Source organism: Pithys albifrons, chromosome 2 (assembly GCF_047495875.1).
Source record: "Pithys albifrons albifrons isolate INPA30051 chromosome 2, PitAlb_v1, whole genome shotgun sequence".
NCBI lineage: Eukaryota > Metazoa > Chordata > Aves > Passeriformes > Thamnophilidae > Pithys > Pithys albifrons.
The window spans coordinates 67852051-67870410 of NC_092459.1; the positions used below are offsets into that span (position 1 = coordinate 67852051).

At 36.6% G+C, this 18360-nt stretch overlaps 1 protein-coding gene across 6 annotated transcripts in view; it reads right to left on the reverse strand.

Annotated features, from left to right (window-relative positions):
• UTRN (utrophin) overlaps positions 1-18360 on the reverse strand; it is a 386042-nt gene that overhangs the window by 214262 nt on the left and 153420 nt on the right. For all 6 annotated transcript variants that reach the window (XM_071549382.1, XM_071549384.1, XM_071549380.1 and 3 more), the window contains 9 exons: positions 18038-18188; positions 16530-16705; positions 15475-15610; positions 13171-13320; positions 11931-12015; positions 10179-10384; positions 8918-9035; positions 5674-5879; positions 4056-4210 (listed from right to left, as the gene is read on the reverse strand). In XM_071549382.1, coding sequence (XP_071405483.1) covers positions 4056-4210; positions 5674-5879; positions 8918-9035; positions 10179-10384; positions 11931-12015; positions 13171-13320; positions 15475-15610; positions 16530-16705; positions 18038-18188 — 1383 coding nt within the window. The remainder of the gene's footprint in view (positions 1-4055; positions 4211-5673; positions 5880-8917; positions 9036-10178; positions 10385-11930; positions 12016-13170; positions 13321-15474; positions 15611-16529; positions 16706-18037; positions 18189-18360) is intronic.

Consider the following 18360-nt stretch of genomic DNA (forward strand, 5'->3'; position numbering starts at 1 on the left):
TTCAGCTTCCTTTCCTCCTTGACATGCTGTGGCCAAAGTATTGCTCAGCAGCATTAAAGAATCACTGTGTTTGGAATTTTTTAAAATATTCCTTTTAGAAAAGAAGCTGTGGGCGTTCAGCACCATTCAGGATGACATTTCAAAGCAGGTATCCTGGTTTACTAGCAAATCATAAAAGATAGATGAAAGGAAAAGCTGTTTTCCTTGAAGGACTGTGAGAAAATCTCATGCAACCCCAATTCTGCCGGGCTTACATTCCTAAATATTAGTATAACCAGCTGAATTTGCTAGAGACAACTTGCAAAAAGACAGTGTTGCAACCCCTACTGAAGTAGGGGTTTAAGTCACCTGTTAATAATTGCTTTATCCAAAATAAGACTCCAAGAATGATTCCTGATCTCATGCTTGCCTAAGTTTTGGCTACTAGTAGAAGACTAAGAAGGCAATAAGCCTTTATTCTTGCTTCTCACTTGCAGCTCTGTAATGCTTCACCTACTCTTGAGAAAAATAATAAACAGCATGTGAGGGATTACAAATATTTTGACAGATATCACCTAGAAAAGATAAGCGCCAGCCAAAAAATTAGAGCACACCAAGGAACTGTGAGGAAAACATAAAGTAGAAGCAGTTATGATCTCTAACTTTAAAACCCTCTCCCTTTGCAGGTTTCTTCTTCCCTAGCAGGAGGTTAAGGTCAAAGGTGGAAGAACAGGAGTGATAACAGGAAGAACAGACTGGTCATAAAGGTGACCTTCAAAGAAAAAGCAAAGGCCTGAAGGATGAAACACTAAGTGACTCAGATTTCTAAGTCTAAGTACTGATGTACTAGATGGCAATTGAGACAACTGGAACTTTGCAGGTAGTAACACTCATTGAAGAATGTTGTCTTCAGCCTAAAGTTTTCATTTCCCAAACTTTCTGCTTGGTTGAACTTTAAAGAAAGAATAAAATCCCATGACAGTCCTATTACAAATACACTGTCGTGTATTTGAATTAAAGTTGGAAAATAATCCTTTCACTAGATATATACAGATTTACAACTAATGTTCTAAGTTTACATGGGTGTTACTCAAGAAGCCATGCAAAGCTGTAGTGAGCAACACTTTTACAGAACAGATACAAATACTCCCATTGCCTTCCAGCGAAGGCCTCAAACATAAAATAAAAAATGGAGAATTCCATTCTGCAGATTAACACCCCATGTCATAAAAAGATGCCTCAGATTTTAAAATAATTCTAACACAATTAGAGCAGCCTCAAAAGACAGAGAGTCCTTCCAGGATGCAGGAACTAAATGGGAGAAGAAGCTGGAGAATTATTTTCAAATGCAGATGACTTAACACAGGGGTAGTGGAGAAAACATAAGTAGATTCTACTAGCAAAAATACATACAAGAACAAGAAAATAGTAACTCTGCTACATAAGATTTCTTGACTCTCTTCCAGGTTTCTGTTCCATCCAATTATTTTTTCAGATTTAAACTAAAAATATGCAATGCATAAAAGTGTGCGAACAAAAGAAATTCAGAAACTAACATCTGAGACAGTACATACAGCAACTATAATCCCTTACTAAGGCAGCACAGACACATAGAATGACTATAGTTTCACCTTTAAGTATAAAAACAGAACATAAATAGCCACTGGGTAAAGTATCCAATTTACACAATGTCAAACTGGGGAGTTTCAATCTCTTAATGCCAACAGTTTCAAAATAAGTTCCTTCAACTTTACATTCCATGGCTACAGTCTTTCTGGTGGCGTTCTTGTGTTCTTTGGGACTGCAGTTCTCCCAGGTGATGTTACTAAGGACTCCAAGTATGGGAACAAACTGGTATTTTAAAGCATTATGCTATAAATACAGGTATGTGCTTAGAGAAGCCATTGCACTACATATATGCTCTATGCATAACTCCTGTACGTCCCAAGATCTGCCACAAAAAGTAAACCTTGTCACTATTACTTCTATTTCTTGCATTTAAAGCAAGTATAAAAACCTCCATCCTCTTGAAAAGGTGCTCAGTGTACATTCCCCCTTTTAATTCTACTCGGATGGGGCTACGCTGGGCAACTCCACACTCTGGCTACACACAGGCTCTCAGTTCTCCTCTACTTTCTGTCACTAGTTAAAAAACAAAGCAGACATTCACCTTCCCCAAGCTGCAGGCTGCAAAATAGTAGCTCCAGTGATAACTGACGAGCTTCAATTATACACAAAACATAACAGCTTATTATCTTAGATTTTAAGCAGATTCAAAAATAATTAGAAGCTTCCAGACAGGAGCTCTTCTTTCTGGTCACCATCTCTGAGTGGTGGGCAGGTTTATGCCAGTTCTAGCAAAAACACTGCAAAATCTGAATGTGAGTGAGACTACAACAGTTGTAGTCTACTGACACTACTAACTCAATAAGGAGCTATTTTCCTTCACCCTCTAACTAGGAAACAAGCTACCACATCCAAAGACAAACATGACAGAAGCACCATTTGTTGCCAAAGAAGATTAAAAAGACATTCTACTCTGCTGCCTTCATTACCTACTCATTCAGAATAGTCCTGAGGAGAAAGACTTGGGAGTGTTGGTCAACAAGAAGGTCCACATGACCTGGCAATGTGCACTTGCAGCCCAGAAAGACAACCATGTCCTGGGCCACATCAAAAGGAGTGTGGCCAGCAGGTTGAGGGAGGGGATTCTGCTCCTCCTATCCATTCTTGTGAGACCCCACCTTGAGTACTTCATCCAGCTCTAGGGCACTGACAGAAGAAAAACATGGACCTGTTTGAAGCAGGTCCAGAGGAGAGCCAAAATGACAATGAGGGTTTGAGCACCTCTCCTATGCAGACACACAGAGTTAGGGTTTTCCAGACTGAGGAAGAGAAAGATCCCAGGGGACCTTACAGCCACCCTCCAGAACCTGAAGGGGGCCTACAGGAAAGATAGGCAGGGACTTTCTACAATTGTATATAGGGATATGCCAATGAATAATGACTTTAAACTCAAAAGGGCAGGTTTAGATAAGATATTAGGAAAAATTCTGTACTATTAGACTGCTGAAGCATAGGAGAAGCTGTGGATGCTCCATCTCAGGAGTGTTCAGGGACAAGCCATACAGGGCTGTGAGCAAGCTGGTCTAGTGAAAGGTGACTCAAACCATTCTATGATTCCACAATTCTATAAAGTTCTCCTCTCACTCCTCAAGAGACAACACCAACTTCAGCAGTTTTACTACCTAGGATTTTCACTCCATTAACTGATGTCCCATTACAAAAGCAGCTTCTCCTTTTACAGGCACATTTATGCAGACTTCAGTTGTTATCTTCCCCACTCCCACACAAACAGGATTAGTTTCATCTTCTGTCCCTCTAACCACAAAGGTTATAGTCTTTTAACCTGCAGGGTCAGACACTATTCTCACTGTTAATTGTCTATCAGAAGCAAATACTAGACAGCATTTCTGCAGAGATTAGATTATCTGGCAGGAAAAAAATTATGCATAAGAAAATACCTTACTTTCATTAAGACATATCTGCAGATGCATCTTAAATAGAGGATGAATAGAAAGACTATTCAATTAAGTCTCAATCCCTACAGCTCAAGTATTTTCTGGAAGTGAGTGGTAGATGCTCAGGAACCCAAAGTGCGGCCCCATTAAGGGAAAGTGTCCGTCAGATGAAAGGCCATTGGAAGATCAAGTGGAATACTTACAGCCCTATGAAAGGAAAGCATAGCAACAAACTACAAATACAGAGAGCATACATAAAGAACAAGAGAGGAACTGTTCAAAGACACTTAGAGAATAATAGCCACAGGCAAACCTGAAACCAAATATGATAAGTACCTTCTTTCCCCTCCTAAGAAAAACACCTCATAAATGGGAAGTCATACAGAAGCTTTCCACAGTGAATTGTCGGAGTTTCAATCATCAAAACACCTTGACTGTAATTGACTAATTAACCACAGCTGCAGCAAGGGAGAGAGAAGACTGCAATAGGCATGTCTATACAAGAATGCAAGCTTAAGACACAAAGTGCTACATAGTGTGCAACATTGTAATTACCTTTGGTTCAGATTAACCCAACAAGCGTTCATTTGGTCAGTGGTTTCCTTCACCTTCCTTGAGTCATCATCACGATACTCTCGAAGTAATTTATTAGAAAGATCATTGAATGCTGCTACCGTGATGTCACCTCTGTGCAAATCCTGAACTAACATCTAAAAAGCAATTCCAGAATAAGATAGATTAAAATAAAAAGCAGACTTTTTCATATTATGCATTTTATCATTTGATAAACCCCTCAGTTTTGCCTTCTTTTTAAAAGCCAAATGTGAATATTTTTCATATCTCAGAAAAATCTTAAAGACAAAAAAAATCTACAGATATTAAGTGTCCTGATAATGAACTAATCAAAACACAAACAGGTGAGGAAAGTTATATTTGCCAGAACCACTAAAGGTTAGAAAAATCCTCTTCTACATTTTACTGCAACAGAAATAAAAATATCTCCATATTTTCAGTAGCATGAATAAGATAAAATTATGATAATAGTAATGTAAGCAGCATCTAAAAGTGGCATAAATTAAATGCGCAGCACTTGATTTCACTCTTTTGTGGTTTTCCTTTTATTTTAGATTAAGAAAATACAGTGGTTGCGTATGCTTATTGTGGCACGATATTTATACTGTGCCTTGACTTTACATAATCATGAACTCAAGATAAGTTGTAAATGAAAAAAAAAATTGCATATAGATATCCAGTTGCATCTTTTGGCCTCTGTACAACGTGTTTGGGCATAGACCTGTTTTCACTTAGGAAAGCAAAGCACACCTAATAGTCCTTTTCTAATCTCCTGTTCAGGTAGAGATAGACAATGAAAAACACACAACTTCACTGTTTATTGTAATAGCTACAGATTGGTAAGGAATTCTCACAATCATAATCCCTTCCCCAGTTGCACCCCTTCATTGTCCCTTTCTGAACATATATGTGTCTACATATACACGCATGCTTTTTTAAACTTCATGATAGCCCTGTTCCAAATACTGCACTGATAAGAGCATCTCCTTGCTGATTTGTCTCTTTAGTTCTCATACTATGCCACATACAGCCTGCCCTTTTTCTGCGAGCCACCAGGACAAAGGACAGTAGATTTATGGATTTATCACAGCATGTTTGCTGTTACATAAAAAGATTGTATGGGATTGAAAAAAACAAAGAAAAAGAAAAGAGCACTGAATATGCCTGGCACCCATGAGAAGCAAAATTCAGGATAATTTTAAATACCTTAGTCCGTTCCTAGATTAGACTAACTAGTCTAGATTAGATTAGACTACTGTTAACAGATTTCTGTGAAGTAAATTCTATGGCTGTCACATTAAACTTTAACTGGTTTGGGGTTCGAGCTTTTTGCATGATAACATTTATTTGATGTTTCATTATACTCATTTCAACTAAGCTTTCAAACACACACATGCTACCTGTTTTTCCCTCCCAGAATGTGATTCTTGAATATATTCTGATATATTGAAAAATACAGACAATTTAGAAAATATCATGGCCAAAAGGAGGCAGGACTGACTACAACTAAATTGTACATTCACTTACCAATAGCACCCGGTAGTATTACACAGACTGAGAAATCTGATCTGGAAAAAAATAAGCCATAAAATGTTCTTACTTTGCTCTCTGCAATCTGTTTGGCAAGCATCTCTCTTGGGGCCTGCAGCAGCATACGCAGACGGATCTCGCACTGATCCATGAGGTGCTCCATTTCTTGCCTCTGCTCGTGCCACTGCACACTGTCTGTCAGCATGTACTTCAGTTGCTGCTGCCGCACCTCCACACCATGCTGGGTATTGTCCCACTGGTTCTTCAGCTTCTCCACTGCGGAGGACAACACAGAATGGGAAAAAAATGACATAAATGAACACCTAGACATACTACCACAATTTTCAGGACAAAATGCAATAATATAACTCATTTTCCAATATAGTAGTTTCCACATTCAGTATTTTAGTTGTCCATGTAGTTCACATATTCACAGAAGCAAATGAAAAATCCAGGTGTTTGGCTTCCTTTTGTTTAAGCCGACCAACATATAGGTAACAACTATTACTTATGGAACACTTCAAAGGCATTATTTTACTTTTTAAGTACACACATGTGGGAAGAGAATCTGCTGCAGCTGCATTGCAGAGATATGACAGCAGAAGGGCTCCAAGGAGCACAATTTTATGGTGATAGGACCAGCAAGTCCTCTTTGCGCATCTGTTAACTTAAACCAGTCCAAATAAACAAATAAATAAGTAAATAAATACTGTTTAGATCTGGATAGTTTGGACAACATTCCAGATACTTGCATAACATTCCAGGCCACTGTGCATTCAAGGCAGTCTAGTGCCACCCGCACTACAATTTTGGCCAAGGTAGAAACACTCCAGGAACAGCCTACTTTGGCATTTTAATTCCACAAGTGTCTACAGGTTTATGTAGGTTACACAGCAGAACAGAAGTTATTGATCACACCCCCTTTCCTTCAAGTATCCCATTCCTCTCTCAATAAATAGATACATTAGATGATGGAAAAACACACTTCAACTTTTAATAAACAGGGAGTGAAAAAACAATACAACAGCCTAGAACAAAAAATAACGCATCATGAAAAGCAATGCATCTGTCTTTGGAGAGAAACACATAGCACCGTATCTTTTCCTCTATTACCTGAAAGTCTGTCGAGGTGGAAAATGGTTTTCCTATTACTTGTCATGACAGTTATAGGGAACAGACTATATCACTAAAGAATGTGATAAAGAATGGGATAAAGAAGTGAATGCAAAAAAAGTAAAACAAAAAAATCCACTAAGATAGATTTATTCAGTATATCTAATCTGAGCAGCAAGAGGTAGGCACTATGTAAGACATCCAATGTATTTATCTTAACAGTAAGTATGCAATTTTATTAGAAAACTACACTCTTAACACTCAAATTACTTTTGTTTTCCATGAAGTAAAAATGCCAAAGGTTGTGCTTAAGTTAAAAGTATTTAAGTGAACTTTACTTTCTTTAAACCTTTTGCAATTATGCAAAGCCATTATCCTTGATCTGCTTGCGAAAATGTCTTAACTTTGATACATTCAGCAATACTCTGTTTAGTTTCACAAAACTCTCCCAGACTGTGGCAGCAAAGCCAACCTGTCAGAGTAAATACTACTGGTGGACAAACCTAATAATCTGTACAATATAGATTCAGCAATTTCAACCCACAGGAAGTTTGTGGATTAATTTTCAGTCATGAAGAACAACTTAAGAGAAAGCTTCAGTAACCCAACAGCAAATAGTACAATTTTTCTTTTTTTTTTTAAGGACATTATATTAGATAAAGAGTATGGTCAAGAGGAACCAGAAGCTGCTGGGAGAAATTCTTGCTAGACTCAGGATTCAGTGGATTCAATAGGTAAGTTCACAGGAAAAGCTATAAGGGGCAGCAGTCTGATATCAAAGGCAGAAGGATTGGAAAGAAATCCTGATGAGATTGCTTTTTCAATTGCAGTGACCATGCAGCAACTGGGAGGGAAGTTCTAGACAAGGAAGCTTTCCTCAGTTTCTCTGCTCCTAGCTATTTAAGTGATTATACTTCATGTAACAACACACAGCAGACTCACAGAAGTTTGTATGACATTGCTACATTTCACCCAATGTTTAAAGAATGAGATGCGTAGAGCAGTCCTGAGCTTTACTTTTCTTCAAAAAGCAAACTTTCATTAACAAATGTCAGTAGCAACAAACCTTCATTTTTTTTCATGTTTCACAACAGACAGAAAATCTTTTCATACATCTAAGGTATCTACTGGAAGCTTCATCCATGGCAGCATATACAGCTTCTCTTTTCCCATCTTGGACGGTCATGACTAGAGGGGAACTCAAATTTTCAACATAACACTTCCTTTATTTCTTGCTCAGCTTTTCTGAAGAATCAAAAATGTTTTGTGACCAACTAGATGTCCCCTTGTTGACCAACTCCCATGGACTACATGGTTATTCTCCTCCCCTTGTTTTCAATTGACACTTAGTTCTGAGTGACTGCAAAACTAAGTTGCTGTCTTGAATCTTACTCCCCTACCAGTCCATAGTCCTATGAACCTCAGACAGCAGATATCTCATCAGACCCCCCGAAAAACCACTCATCTGTGGACTTCCTATCTGGCCCTATATTCCATCAAGTCTTACAGACACTAAACAAATTCATGCAGACCGAGTAAAGGAAAATTACATTGCAGATAAGATACGGAAATACATCTTTCTACTCTCACTTCTGTGGTATTTCCGGCTGCATGAATGTTCTAATCTTAGCAACCTGCAAAGCTTAAGAGTTCAAAAAATAGATTGTTCCTTAGTTTCAAATTGTGACAGTTCAATGTTTCTTTCCTTAAGTATCTGTAAAATTCACTTTCCAACGGAGTGGAGACCTTTAAATTGGAAATTGAATTTTCAAGTACATGTCAGAGACTTAAAATCATTACTAGATCTCAGTCAACAGTTTTCAAAGTACACACACAAAGATATTGTCCTAAATCAACATATTCAATTTTTCATTTCCAGTGCCTCAAAGCTCAACAGAAACAAAGATACATTATTAGCTCCATTTCTCAATAAAAAAATTCTCATCCCTGGGTCTGTGACTGTCAAGTAACTCAAATTCTTTAGAAGATACTTTGAAATCCCAGCAAAAATATCTGCCTTTGGACTTGAAAAAACTGCCAGTCAAATAAACAAGTGGCAACTATTGTTCCAGGAATTTTCATTAGATTGTTTAAGTGAAGGCACTTAACTGATATGTTTTCTTTTTTTTTTTTTTTCAAGGAAGGCACCTTCAGCTAGGCTTTAAATCAAGAATTTAAGAAAAACATAGGAAGAAACTTACTTTTTTCTGTAATCTCTGTCCTAATATCTGAACTGGAAGTTTTGTTTTTCAAATTCTGAGCCAATGTGAAAACAGAATCAAGCTGAGGATGACGATGGTCCATATCTGCACTTGTTATCTGTTGAAAATTACAATACGATTTAAGTCCAAAAAGTAGAATTTAGTTAACTTCATCTGTATGAGATTAAAAAACACGTATTTGTCTCTACAAATATATGCCTGGTCCCATCATTATTGAAACATTGAATTCTCACAGTATTATAGCACTGCTTAAAAAGCAAAAATATTCTAAATTGCAGTTACTGAAAATCCAGAGGTGAAGGTTAAACTGTACAAACCACACAGGTATCACAGTTGTTGCACAGTATTTTCCAGTATCTATTTTTCGATCTTCCATAACTTATTTTCCTCCTACCAAGCTCTCATCATTTATATATATGAGGAAGCAGCAGTGGACAGGAGAGAAGATGAAGAAGAAAAGTAAAGGAAGAAACAATCAGACTACATAACGTTTAAAAAACATAATTATTTCACTATGGCATGTGCTAGAAGCCCATATCACAAATATTGTACAGTTAAAAGAAAGTGTTTTAAAGATACTGTACATCACATTATTCTTTCAAATTCCCAATTATGTTAGACACTTACAAAACCAGTTTAGCACTTGTTTAGCCTGCAGCTTCTACTCTACAGTTACTCATGCTAATTGATATCAAGTCATATAAAATGAACCTTAATGGCCACATACATCTCACAAATATTGCCCTTAGTCATGGCTCAGCATAGCAAGAGCTATCAACAGAAACAAACATTTACATTATAAGCATTTATGTTATGACTTTTAATCATTTTAGCATGTCTCTGGAGATCAGTTTAGTCAAACTACAGCACAACAAAAGTCACTAAAAGTCAGTAAAGACCGAATCATAAAGGTCACCCTTCAAGCAAATAGGAAGCTGCTCCAAAATCTTCAACATAATTACAAAATCTGCAAAAGATGTCATTTTCAGGAGATATTCTCCATTTTTTTAGTTTCAAACAAAAAAATAGCAGTGCTTAGCTCACAAAGGAACACAAGAATTAATAGGAAATAAGAGTGTAGTAACAGCATTTAAAGTGTAAATTCCAGGTTATGCATTTACTTGCAGTCAGGGGTTCTCTCCCCCCTGTTTTTAAACACGTTATTGCTTTTAATTTCTTTACTGAATGTAAAAACTCTTCAAGTGTGAGACAATTTTCTATTAGCCTCCATAAAACATACTTTCATTCGTGCAATAGTCCGATTGATTTCTTCAGTATTTCCCACGGTGACTATGTTTGACTTGAGCATCTGGTCAATCAATACCAACCAGTCAGCCAGCTCAGTTCGAGTTTTGTCCAGATCAGCAGGTGCAGAAAGTTCCAAAGACTGCTGAGTCTGAACAGGAATTTCCAATGCAGAAGATACTAGCACCACCTTTTGGATATCTGAAACAGAGTTTGGGGGTTCTGTTAAAGAAAAAGTACTCATGGCCATGCATACAGTTCTGGGAATTACAGGGTATTTTTGTAATTTATATAAATATGCAACAGCATCTACAGAGAAAGCACAGCAAAAATTTTATTTTAACAACCAGAAACCAAGTAATCAGAAAATCCTTTTGCCTCTTTAAGGATATTATTTTTTTTCACTGCATGCCAAAGGCTCACCCAAATGATTCAGCTTAAATTCAAAATAAACAAGATGAAAACTTGTAAAGACAAAATAACACTAACAGAATGAAGCTAAACACTCTTTGACACAAAAGGGAGCTGATCTTTATTAAGCATAAAAAACCCCAATACTTTAAGATAAAGGTCTAAAATTGCCATCCTCCCTTTTCTATTATGCAGCAGAAAGGTCTTCCCCATTTCTTGGCTCAGAATTCACTCAAGTACAAGTCAGTCAAGCCTCCACAACAGGTGCTTCATGGATTTTGCAATGCACAACTGCCTAAAGAAGATGTCCATCTAGGTCAGCCACAGTCTTTCTACCTTTTTTATCTGACACTGCAAAGAAATGAGGAATGAGCCGAACAAGTAAGATTTACTGCAGAGTTTCTGTTCCAGATTCAAAGAAACACTAAGTTACATCAAGCTGGAGCATGAATATTTCACACTTCCCTCAAACAATGAAACACAGGAGCTTTACTTGACAAACACCTTGTTTGAAAGAAAAACAAGCTGAATCAAAGCTTGGAAAGGATTAAACAAAAGTTGATTTGCCTCCTTTAAATTTTGTTTACTGATGCTGAATTTAAAAAATAGCATCAATTTACTTAAGTTTTAAGTTGGAAAATCTTTCAGGCAAGGGCTGTCTTTTTCACCTAGTTTTCTAAAAAGGAGATTTGGGTATCTTGTTTTCAACCTGTATCTGCTGAACTGCATCCAATAACTTAAAAATATGGTCAGTGTCAGTGTTTGATGCAAGAGCACATTTAGACAGTTTTCCCTAAAAGATTCAGGAATCTTTCTTGTCTGTAAGATCCATCTGTGTCCCAAACTGAGCCAAAAGGTGCAGAATAGCCTTTATTTATAGGACTAAAAAGAATCTACATGCAGGAGATACTTTACAAACAATTAGCTATATGGAAAGCTTCTAGTGGATCTCAATTACTAAAAGGCATGACCACAAACCCACAGGAATCCAGGCTATCAGAAGCACAGCTATTTTGGTTTTTACTCTGTACCTAGTACACTGGCTCTTCATGAGGAGGCCTCAGCTTTACTAACACATTTATCCGTTTGAAAAGTCTTGGTGGAACTCCAAAAGACTTCCCCAACCCCAAACAGCAGAGTGACTTTTGCCCTACCCAAACATTTCCTCTCTTGCATAATAATGTGAAGGTAGCCCGTGGTACAGCGCAGTTGTACAACATTTCTTATTTACATTTGTCTAAGTTCATAGAGAAGGCTTTTTCTTTTTGGATTATTCTAAACTGCAAACAGGATTAAACTTAATATAACTAAGCAGAACAGAGGACTCATCACTCACCAGAAGGCTTTGTCTGTGTAACAAGATGAGACTGTCGAACTAATGACTCCAATTCTCTCACTCTGTCAGGCACTTCTCTGAACACCTGCAGCCCAGCAGAGAGAAATAAAAACAGTAACACAACCTATAATCACAGCAAAAAAGCAATCTCTTATTTGAAAACAAAATATTCTACACCATGCCTGTTAGAATGGTAAGCCTCAGATACATTTCAATCATTTTTTTAAAGTATCCTTTAAAAAAAAATGTCAAGAGGTACTAGGGAGTCTTTCACTACATTCCAGCGTCATACCTAAATATTGAAAATAAATAAATGAATTGTTATAGACAGGTTGTTTACATGTTTTTTACTGCCTGAACACCAAAATTATGAGTTGTTATTTGAAAGTACTTTGAAGAAAAGATGACACAAAGCATGATTTGTCATTTGTCACAAAGGTAGAGAAACAGGGCATTAATTTTAAAAGGAAAAAATTTTACAAATAAACTCCATTGTAGTGAAGACAAATGTGCCTAATTGCTTTTTAAAAGTTTGTAAAAGGCAATGATGGAAATTTAATATAGAAAGCAGTGGGGAATCCACATTTTCATGGCTGAGTTGGTAAAAACACATTTTGCTTTCCCTGACCTATCAAAAAGCCCCTTTTCCCAATAAATTCTTACCTCTGTAATCCATAAAATAATCTCAAATAATCCTATTCTTTTTCATTTGTATCTCCAGGCTCTGCTTGAAAAAAGTCTTGTTTTACTCCAACCAGTGAGTTCTTTTTCATATACTTGCCAAAGAGATTGAACACCAGAGTTTCTAATTTACAGTAGTTATGCTCAAGAAGAATCCCAGACACACATGGCAAGATTTTTTTACTAAGTCATTTTTACACAGTCATTTTCCTCTTAATTGCTGCAAGTATTCAACTTCCCCATACAGCAAAGATTTATTTTAACTCTAAATTTCAAGTTGATACATTACTCTTTAACTCACATAAGCAAAATATTTTTGATTCACCTTTTAAAAGAAAGGCAATTAAAAAAAAACACCCTAAGCTAACTAAATTAACTCAATCAAAATGCTCACCAGTGTTTTCACAAAGAAATGGTTTGGGGTACATTTCCTAATCATGCCTGTGTGGCTTCCAAGTCATTTTATGTACATGCTACAGATACATGAAAAGGAAAACAACTATTCCAATATACCACTCTACTTTCAACTTCAGGTACCCAATGCTGAAGAAATACACACCTTATTCCACCTCACATTGAGGGACTGCAGGCAACCAGAAAGTTTGTCTTTTTCCTGAAGATCAACATTTTTATCCAAAAGCACTTCAGGTTCAGTTCTGTTCAGCCATTCCAGTTTGTCACCCTGTAGCTCCATCTCTTCACTTAAAACCTGAATAGGACAGAAGAGTTTTAGACTGAAGTAAAATTCATACAAGCTTAAGTAAAGGAAGGGGGAAGCTTCCTTTAAACTCTAATATTTAGACATTTCCCTGGAAATATGTAATAGAAGAGCTTCTATATTGGTTTCTATGCCCAATCTAGAAGTTACTTAATATCTATTCAAATATCAACATTTACTGCTAACTGGAAAAAACCTAAAAAAGCTGCAAATAGTCAAGGTAACTTCACAAGGTACAGCCTCATATTAAGCACAATAATTTTCATCTCACAAGATGTTTTATTTGATCAACTCTGGACATACCATATGTATTCAAAAGGCAACACATTGCCAATCAAAATTGTTGCCTGCATTCATTTAAAAAAAAAAAAAAGAAAAGCATTAAAAACTAAAGAGCTAATCCAAACACGCATTATACAAGCAGATGGTAGGTCACTACCAGGTACTTGACTCTCAAGGTATACTTTAAAGGTATTTAACCACTAAACATAACCTAAAGACTTCATTTTGATCAACCATCCATAGCTCTCTGTCTTTTAATATGAAGTGCATGTCAGAACCAACAAAAAACCAAAAAGCTTATGCCTGTATTCCCACTGATTTTAAATCAATGACACTTTTGTCTGCAGAGCAGAAGCACTGTGGAGTAGGTATCACAAATTTTGTTTTTAAAACACTAGAATAAAAAAAAATCACAATAGGAAGTAAACGTCATATTTATCCGCCCCAATATTTTTATGAACCTGTTACACAATTATTATGGAGCTGGGCATAGAAAAGTGACAGGAACACAAGCCTGGATGGGAGATCACTGAACAAAGCACCCTGTTACAATAAGCACTATATCAAGCAGTATCTTCCCTAAATTTTCAAGGGTCTACCTTAAAAGGATTATTTTCTTAAAACATGTTACAAGCTTTTCAATTCAAGCCTGCTCCAGAAACTCTAGTTTGAAATGTTCTTTTCATTCCCAGACTGTATTTATTCCTGACCAATCAGTTAACATCAGTTATTCTCATTTCCCTAATACCATCCTTTAGTAATAGCTCATCTTCCCTATACTTTGTTATTCTCATCATCATAATCCCTTCTTATTGATCTTTATTTGACTACACAAAACAAGACTAACTCCGAACAAGCCCAGCAACCTCACTCAGTACCTGTTCTTTTGCAAACTTACATTTATATACATAACCAAAATTGAAAACACTCCTGCTTCCACGGGGCCAAACTGGTATTTAACAATTTGTTAACAGTGTTTCCCTAGGAAATTCTGCTCTTTACCCTGTTATACCAGTTCTACTCTTCACTTCAGGCATTTATATTAAGGTAGACGATAAGAAAAATTACACTTTGATGACAGTCAGACAGCAGACACTCAACTGGCATCAGTCAATTTGTTTAGGCAAACAACTGCAACTACTTTACATCATTCAACACTTGTTCAAGCATTCCCACCTAGATTTGGTCTAACAGAGGTTGTTTGGGCTTTCTGTCAGTTGTTTTGCTGCCTTATTTTTAATTATTGATTTTTTAAAAATGAGCAAGCAGGTTAGTTGGACTGAGTATTCCTCCCATTCTTTAAGGATTTTGGAAACATTCTCTTTCACACATCCTAAAAACCAAAGATGTTTGGCTGTCAAAATCAGAGAGAAAATAAACAGGAAAAGTACATACATATGCACACAACTTACTTGAAATGGTCAAAACCCTTACAGTTAAAAAAGCAGGTTAAATAAAATCTTAACCATGCAAGAAAGCATTAAAACTGCCCAGTAAACGGGACAATGGTGCTTACTTACCATTTCAGGTTATCAGCTTCTCGCTCTAAGTTTTGACAATTATAAAGTTGAGATGGAGACACCATCTCCAATGAAATTCTACTCACCAAATTTGTTCAGTATATCTATGTCTCACTTTCTCATACACACCATCTTCTGGCTAGGTAACTTGGTTACAAACTCAACTGAACTTCATTTCCAGATGCATCTTGCCTGTGTAAGTCATCTCATAAAATAGTCTCACACAACCATAATATTTTTTTGGCTGTTTATAATGTGAAAATTCCCATCCTGAAAAGCCATGTCCTGATGCTTTGCACAAGACATACAGGTATATACACACACACACACAAATTGATCTTGCCTGCAATTCTTGCAAGTTTTCTTCATGATCAAACGTAAATCTTGTGTCCAGAGCACTTTCTACATTTTCCAGCCAGCAACGCAGCTCATCAAGCTTCTTTCTGTACTCTATCAGCTGCTGATTCTCTCCTTTTAGCCTTAAGAAGCAAAACAAAAAGACCACATTCATTTCTGCAGTGAATACAGCATGTCAGTCCTATGTTACTTCTGATGCCAAAGTCAAGTGTTTGTCAATGGTTAGAGCATTTTAAAGGATACATTTTTACTGTCAGAAGATTTATCATCATCATTAAAATGCAAGAAACTTGCAAATTAATAGTACTGCCTTAAAAAAAAGACAAATATCAGTTTCTAAGTGACAAAATGGACTTGTAAAAGACTGCAGAAAACATGAAATGTAAGTGGTAGTAATGACAACACCTTCAGGCCTAATCACTGTAAGCCACTGTTCAGCCACTGAATTTTTGCCCTGGAGGTTTTATGGACATATCTAATACTTTCACTAAAATCACACAGTGTTTTAATTAAACTTCTCAAACCAAATAATTAAGAAAGATCTTAGTACATTTCTAAATGTATCAGGAGAAGTTAAAAACATGCAATTAAAGATCTTACAACTAAAGATCTTACATTATAGTATTGCGGAAATTCAAGACCATTACAAGTTGTTTCAATTAGTGTATCTCCATCAAGGCTAAAATAGAAATCAAGGTAACATACATACAGTTCAGCTTCAGAGAGAAAGCAGCTGAGCAATTCTTCCTAAAAAAAGGTCTGGCTTTGTAATGAAATTATTTTTAAAACAAAGAAAACTGGAAGAACATAAGTTTTGTCGTTGTCATTTTGTGGATTGTATTAAACACAGACTTACTAAGCAGGTGCATTTATGAGACATTTCTTCTAGAAGACAGTTCAAAATACAGAGCTCTGAATGCCAGGAAAATTCAGATTAATGACAAGCGTGCATTAGAATGCACTATCTCTCACAAGGTCTCCTAAGTGAGTTTCTCCTTATTGCATCTGGTCAGACACGGACATTTGTGGTTAACTTATTACCTCTGTTGTCTCTCCATGACCTCTGTGGTGATTGCTTTCCAGCGTCTATTCAATCCTGCCAGCTTCTCCTGCAGGAAGCTCCCATCTGTAGCAGACAGTTTCTGTATGATCCCTTCCCCAGTTCTGTTCAATGCTGAAACATTGGTCTGATGGCTGCTGACTCCCTCTTCAAGTTCCTGTCAGAAGCATAAAAGCCACCCAAAATTTTATTACTGACCTAAAGTGACTTTGATCTGTGGCTCATGATATGCAAGACGAATCCTGCATGCAAATTATTTTACTAAAACAGGTGCTTAAAGCCATCTTACCTAGAACTGGATGCCGTTGATTTATGTTGTTAATGTTCTGTTATTGAATCTAGTTCAATTTTATGAGTGTCATAAAAAGACAGTGACACAGAATAGGCTGCTGAATACTATTTAGAATCAAAAGAATTCATTTAAACCATCAATGTTAAAATCTACACTCATGCTTGATTCCTTTTCTTTTAATTCACAGCACTTCCTAGTAGTGCTAACAGAAGTTAGGACTTTTTTAACCCGTTCTTTACACAACCTACACCCCTAACTATCCCTTTAACTTCAGAATATTTTAGGTAGGATAATTATGGCTGTTCTGTTATGGTCCCAGACACCACAGAAAATCCATGAAGCTAAATGAAGTCAGATGATGTCAGGATTAAACTTTCAAATATCCCTAAGCCCTACAAATATCTTATATTGTTAACAAAAATTTCTTTGCAACTTGATTAGGAATAAGATGATACAAGAAAGAGAAGGGAAATGTCCTAGAAGGAAACTTCACAGAGCCACAAGGATAAAACACAAGCTGTGATTTAGATAGAACCTACTTTTCTTTTGCAACCTGACATTTAGATAACTATTATTCACAAAAGAAAAAAATCTGATCCTTAAAGTTATGCTTTATTATTATTATTTAAAAGGAAGCAAAATAACTAAAAAAAAATCAGGAAACTAAATTCCAGAACTGAAGCCTGAAAAAATTCAGCATAAGAGTCCTGTAACTGGAATCTTCTCTTTTTCTAGCTTGTTTATAAAAGACAGTATCTTCAAAAGTGATTTGTTTAAAATTTGGTAAGTTATAGCTGACCATCATTGGGATCCATTTTTTTTTTTAATTATGAGGTGAAAGTAAGTGAAATAATATACTGGGGTTTTAACTGACTGACATGATTTTGGGGCTGTAACAAAACTCAAACTATGCCAATATTTGAATTATCAAATTATCTCAAATCTATCCATACCAAGAGTGATCATAAAACCCCATACTATAAGAATCTGAAGTCTTCCCCCAAGAATAATTTGAAAATGCAACTGAAATAGAAATTTTAAGAACTTCTGCTTTTTAAAGTGTAATTGCACAGCCTCTATGCAAACCCATATGTCTGTATAGAAAACTACAATTTTAGACAAAAATCCATATGTCTATATAGAAAATGACAATTTTAGAGAAAAAAGCGGCTTGCTCATTTGACAAATGACACCTACCTGCTGATGCAGCCCAGCTGTCTGCAGCTCCAGGCTGCCATCTGGCCCATGGGCATCGGCCAGTAACGCTTCAGCTTCCGCTATCCAGTGTGAGAGATCATTGAGGTCACAGTGGAACTGCCTCCATGCCTCAAGCGCTCTATCGAAGCAACTGTTTGAAAACAAAGGATTGACAAATTATCCAAACTGCTTTGGAGCAAAGGCTAAGAATGCCTCTCCAGTGAGCAGAAACTTGCCCTGCAGAACAGAAAGGCTAGCATACAGCCTGGTTAACCAAGCCCCAGTACTGAAGCCTTCCTGGCACAGTTGCAGCTGGTGAAAGC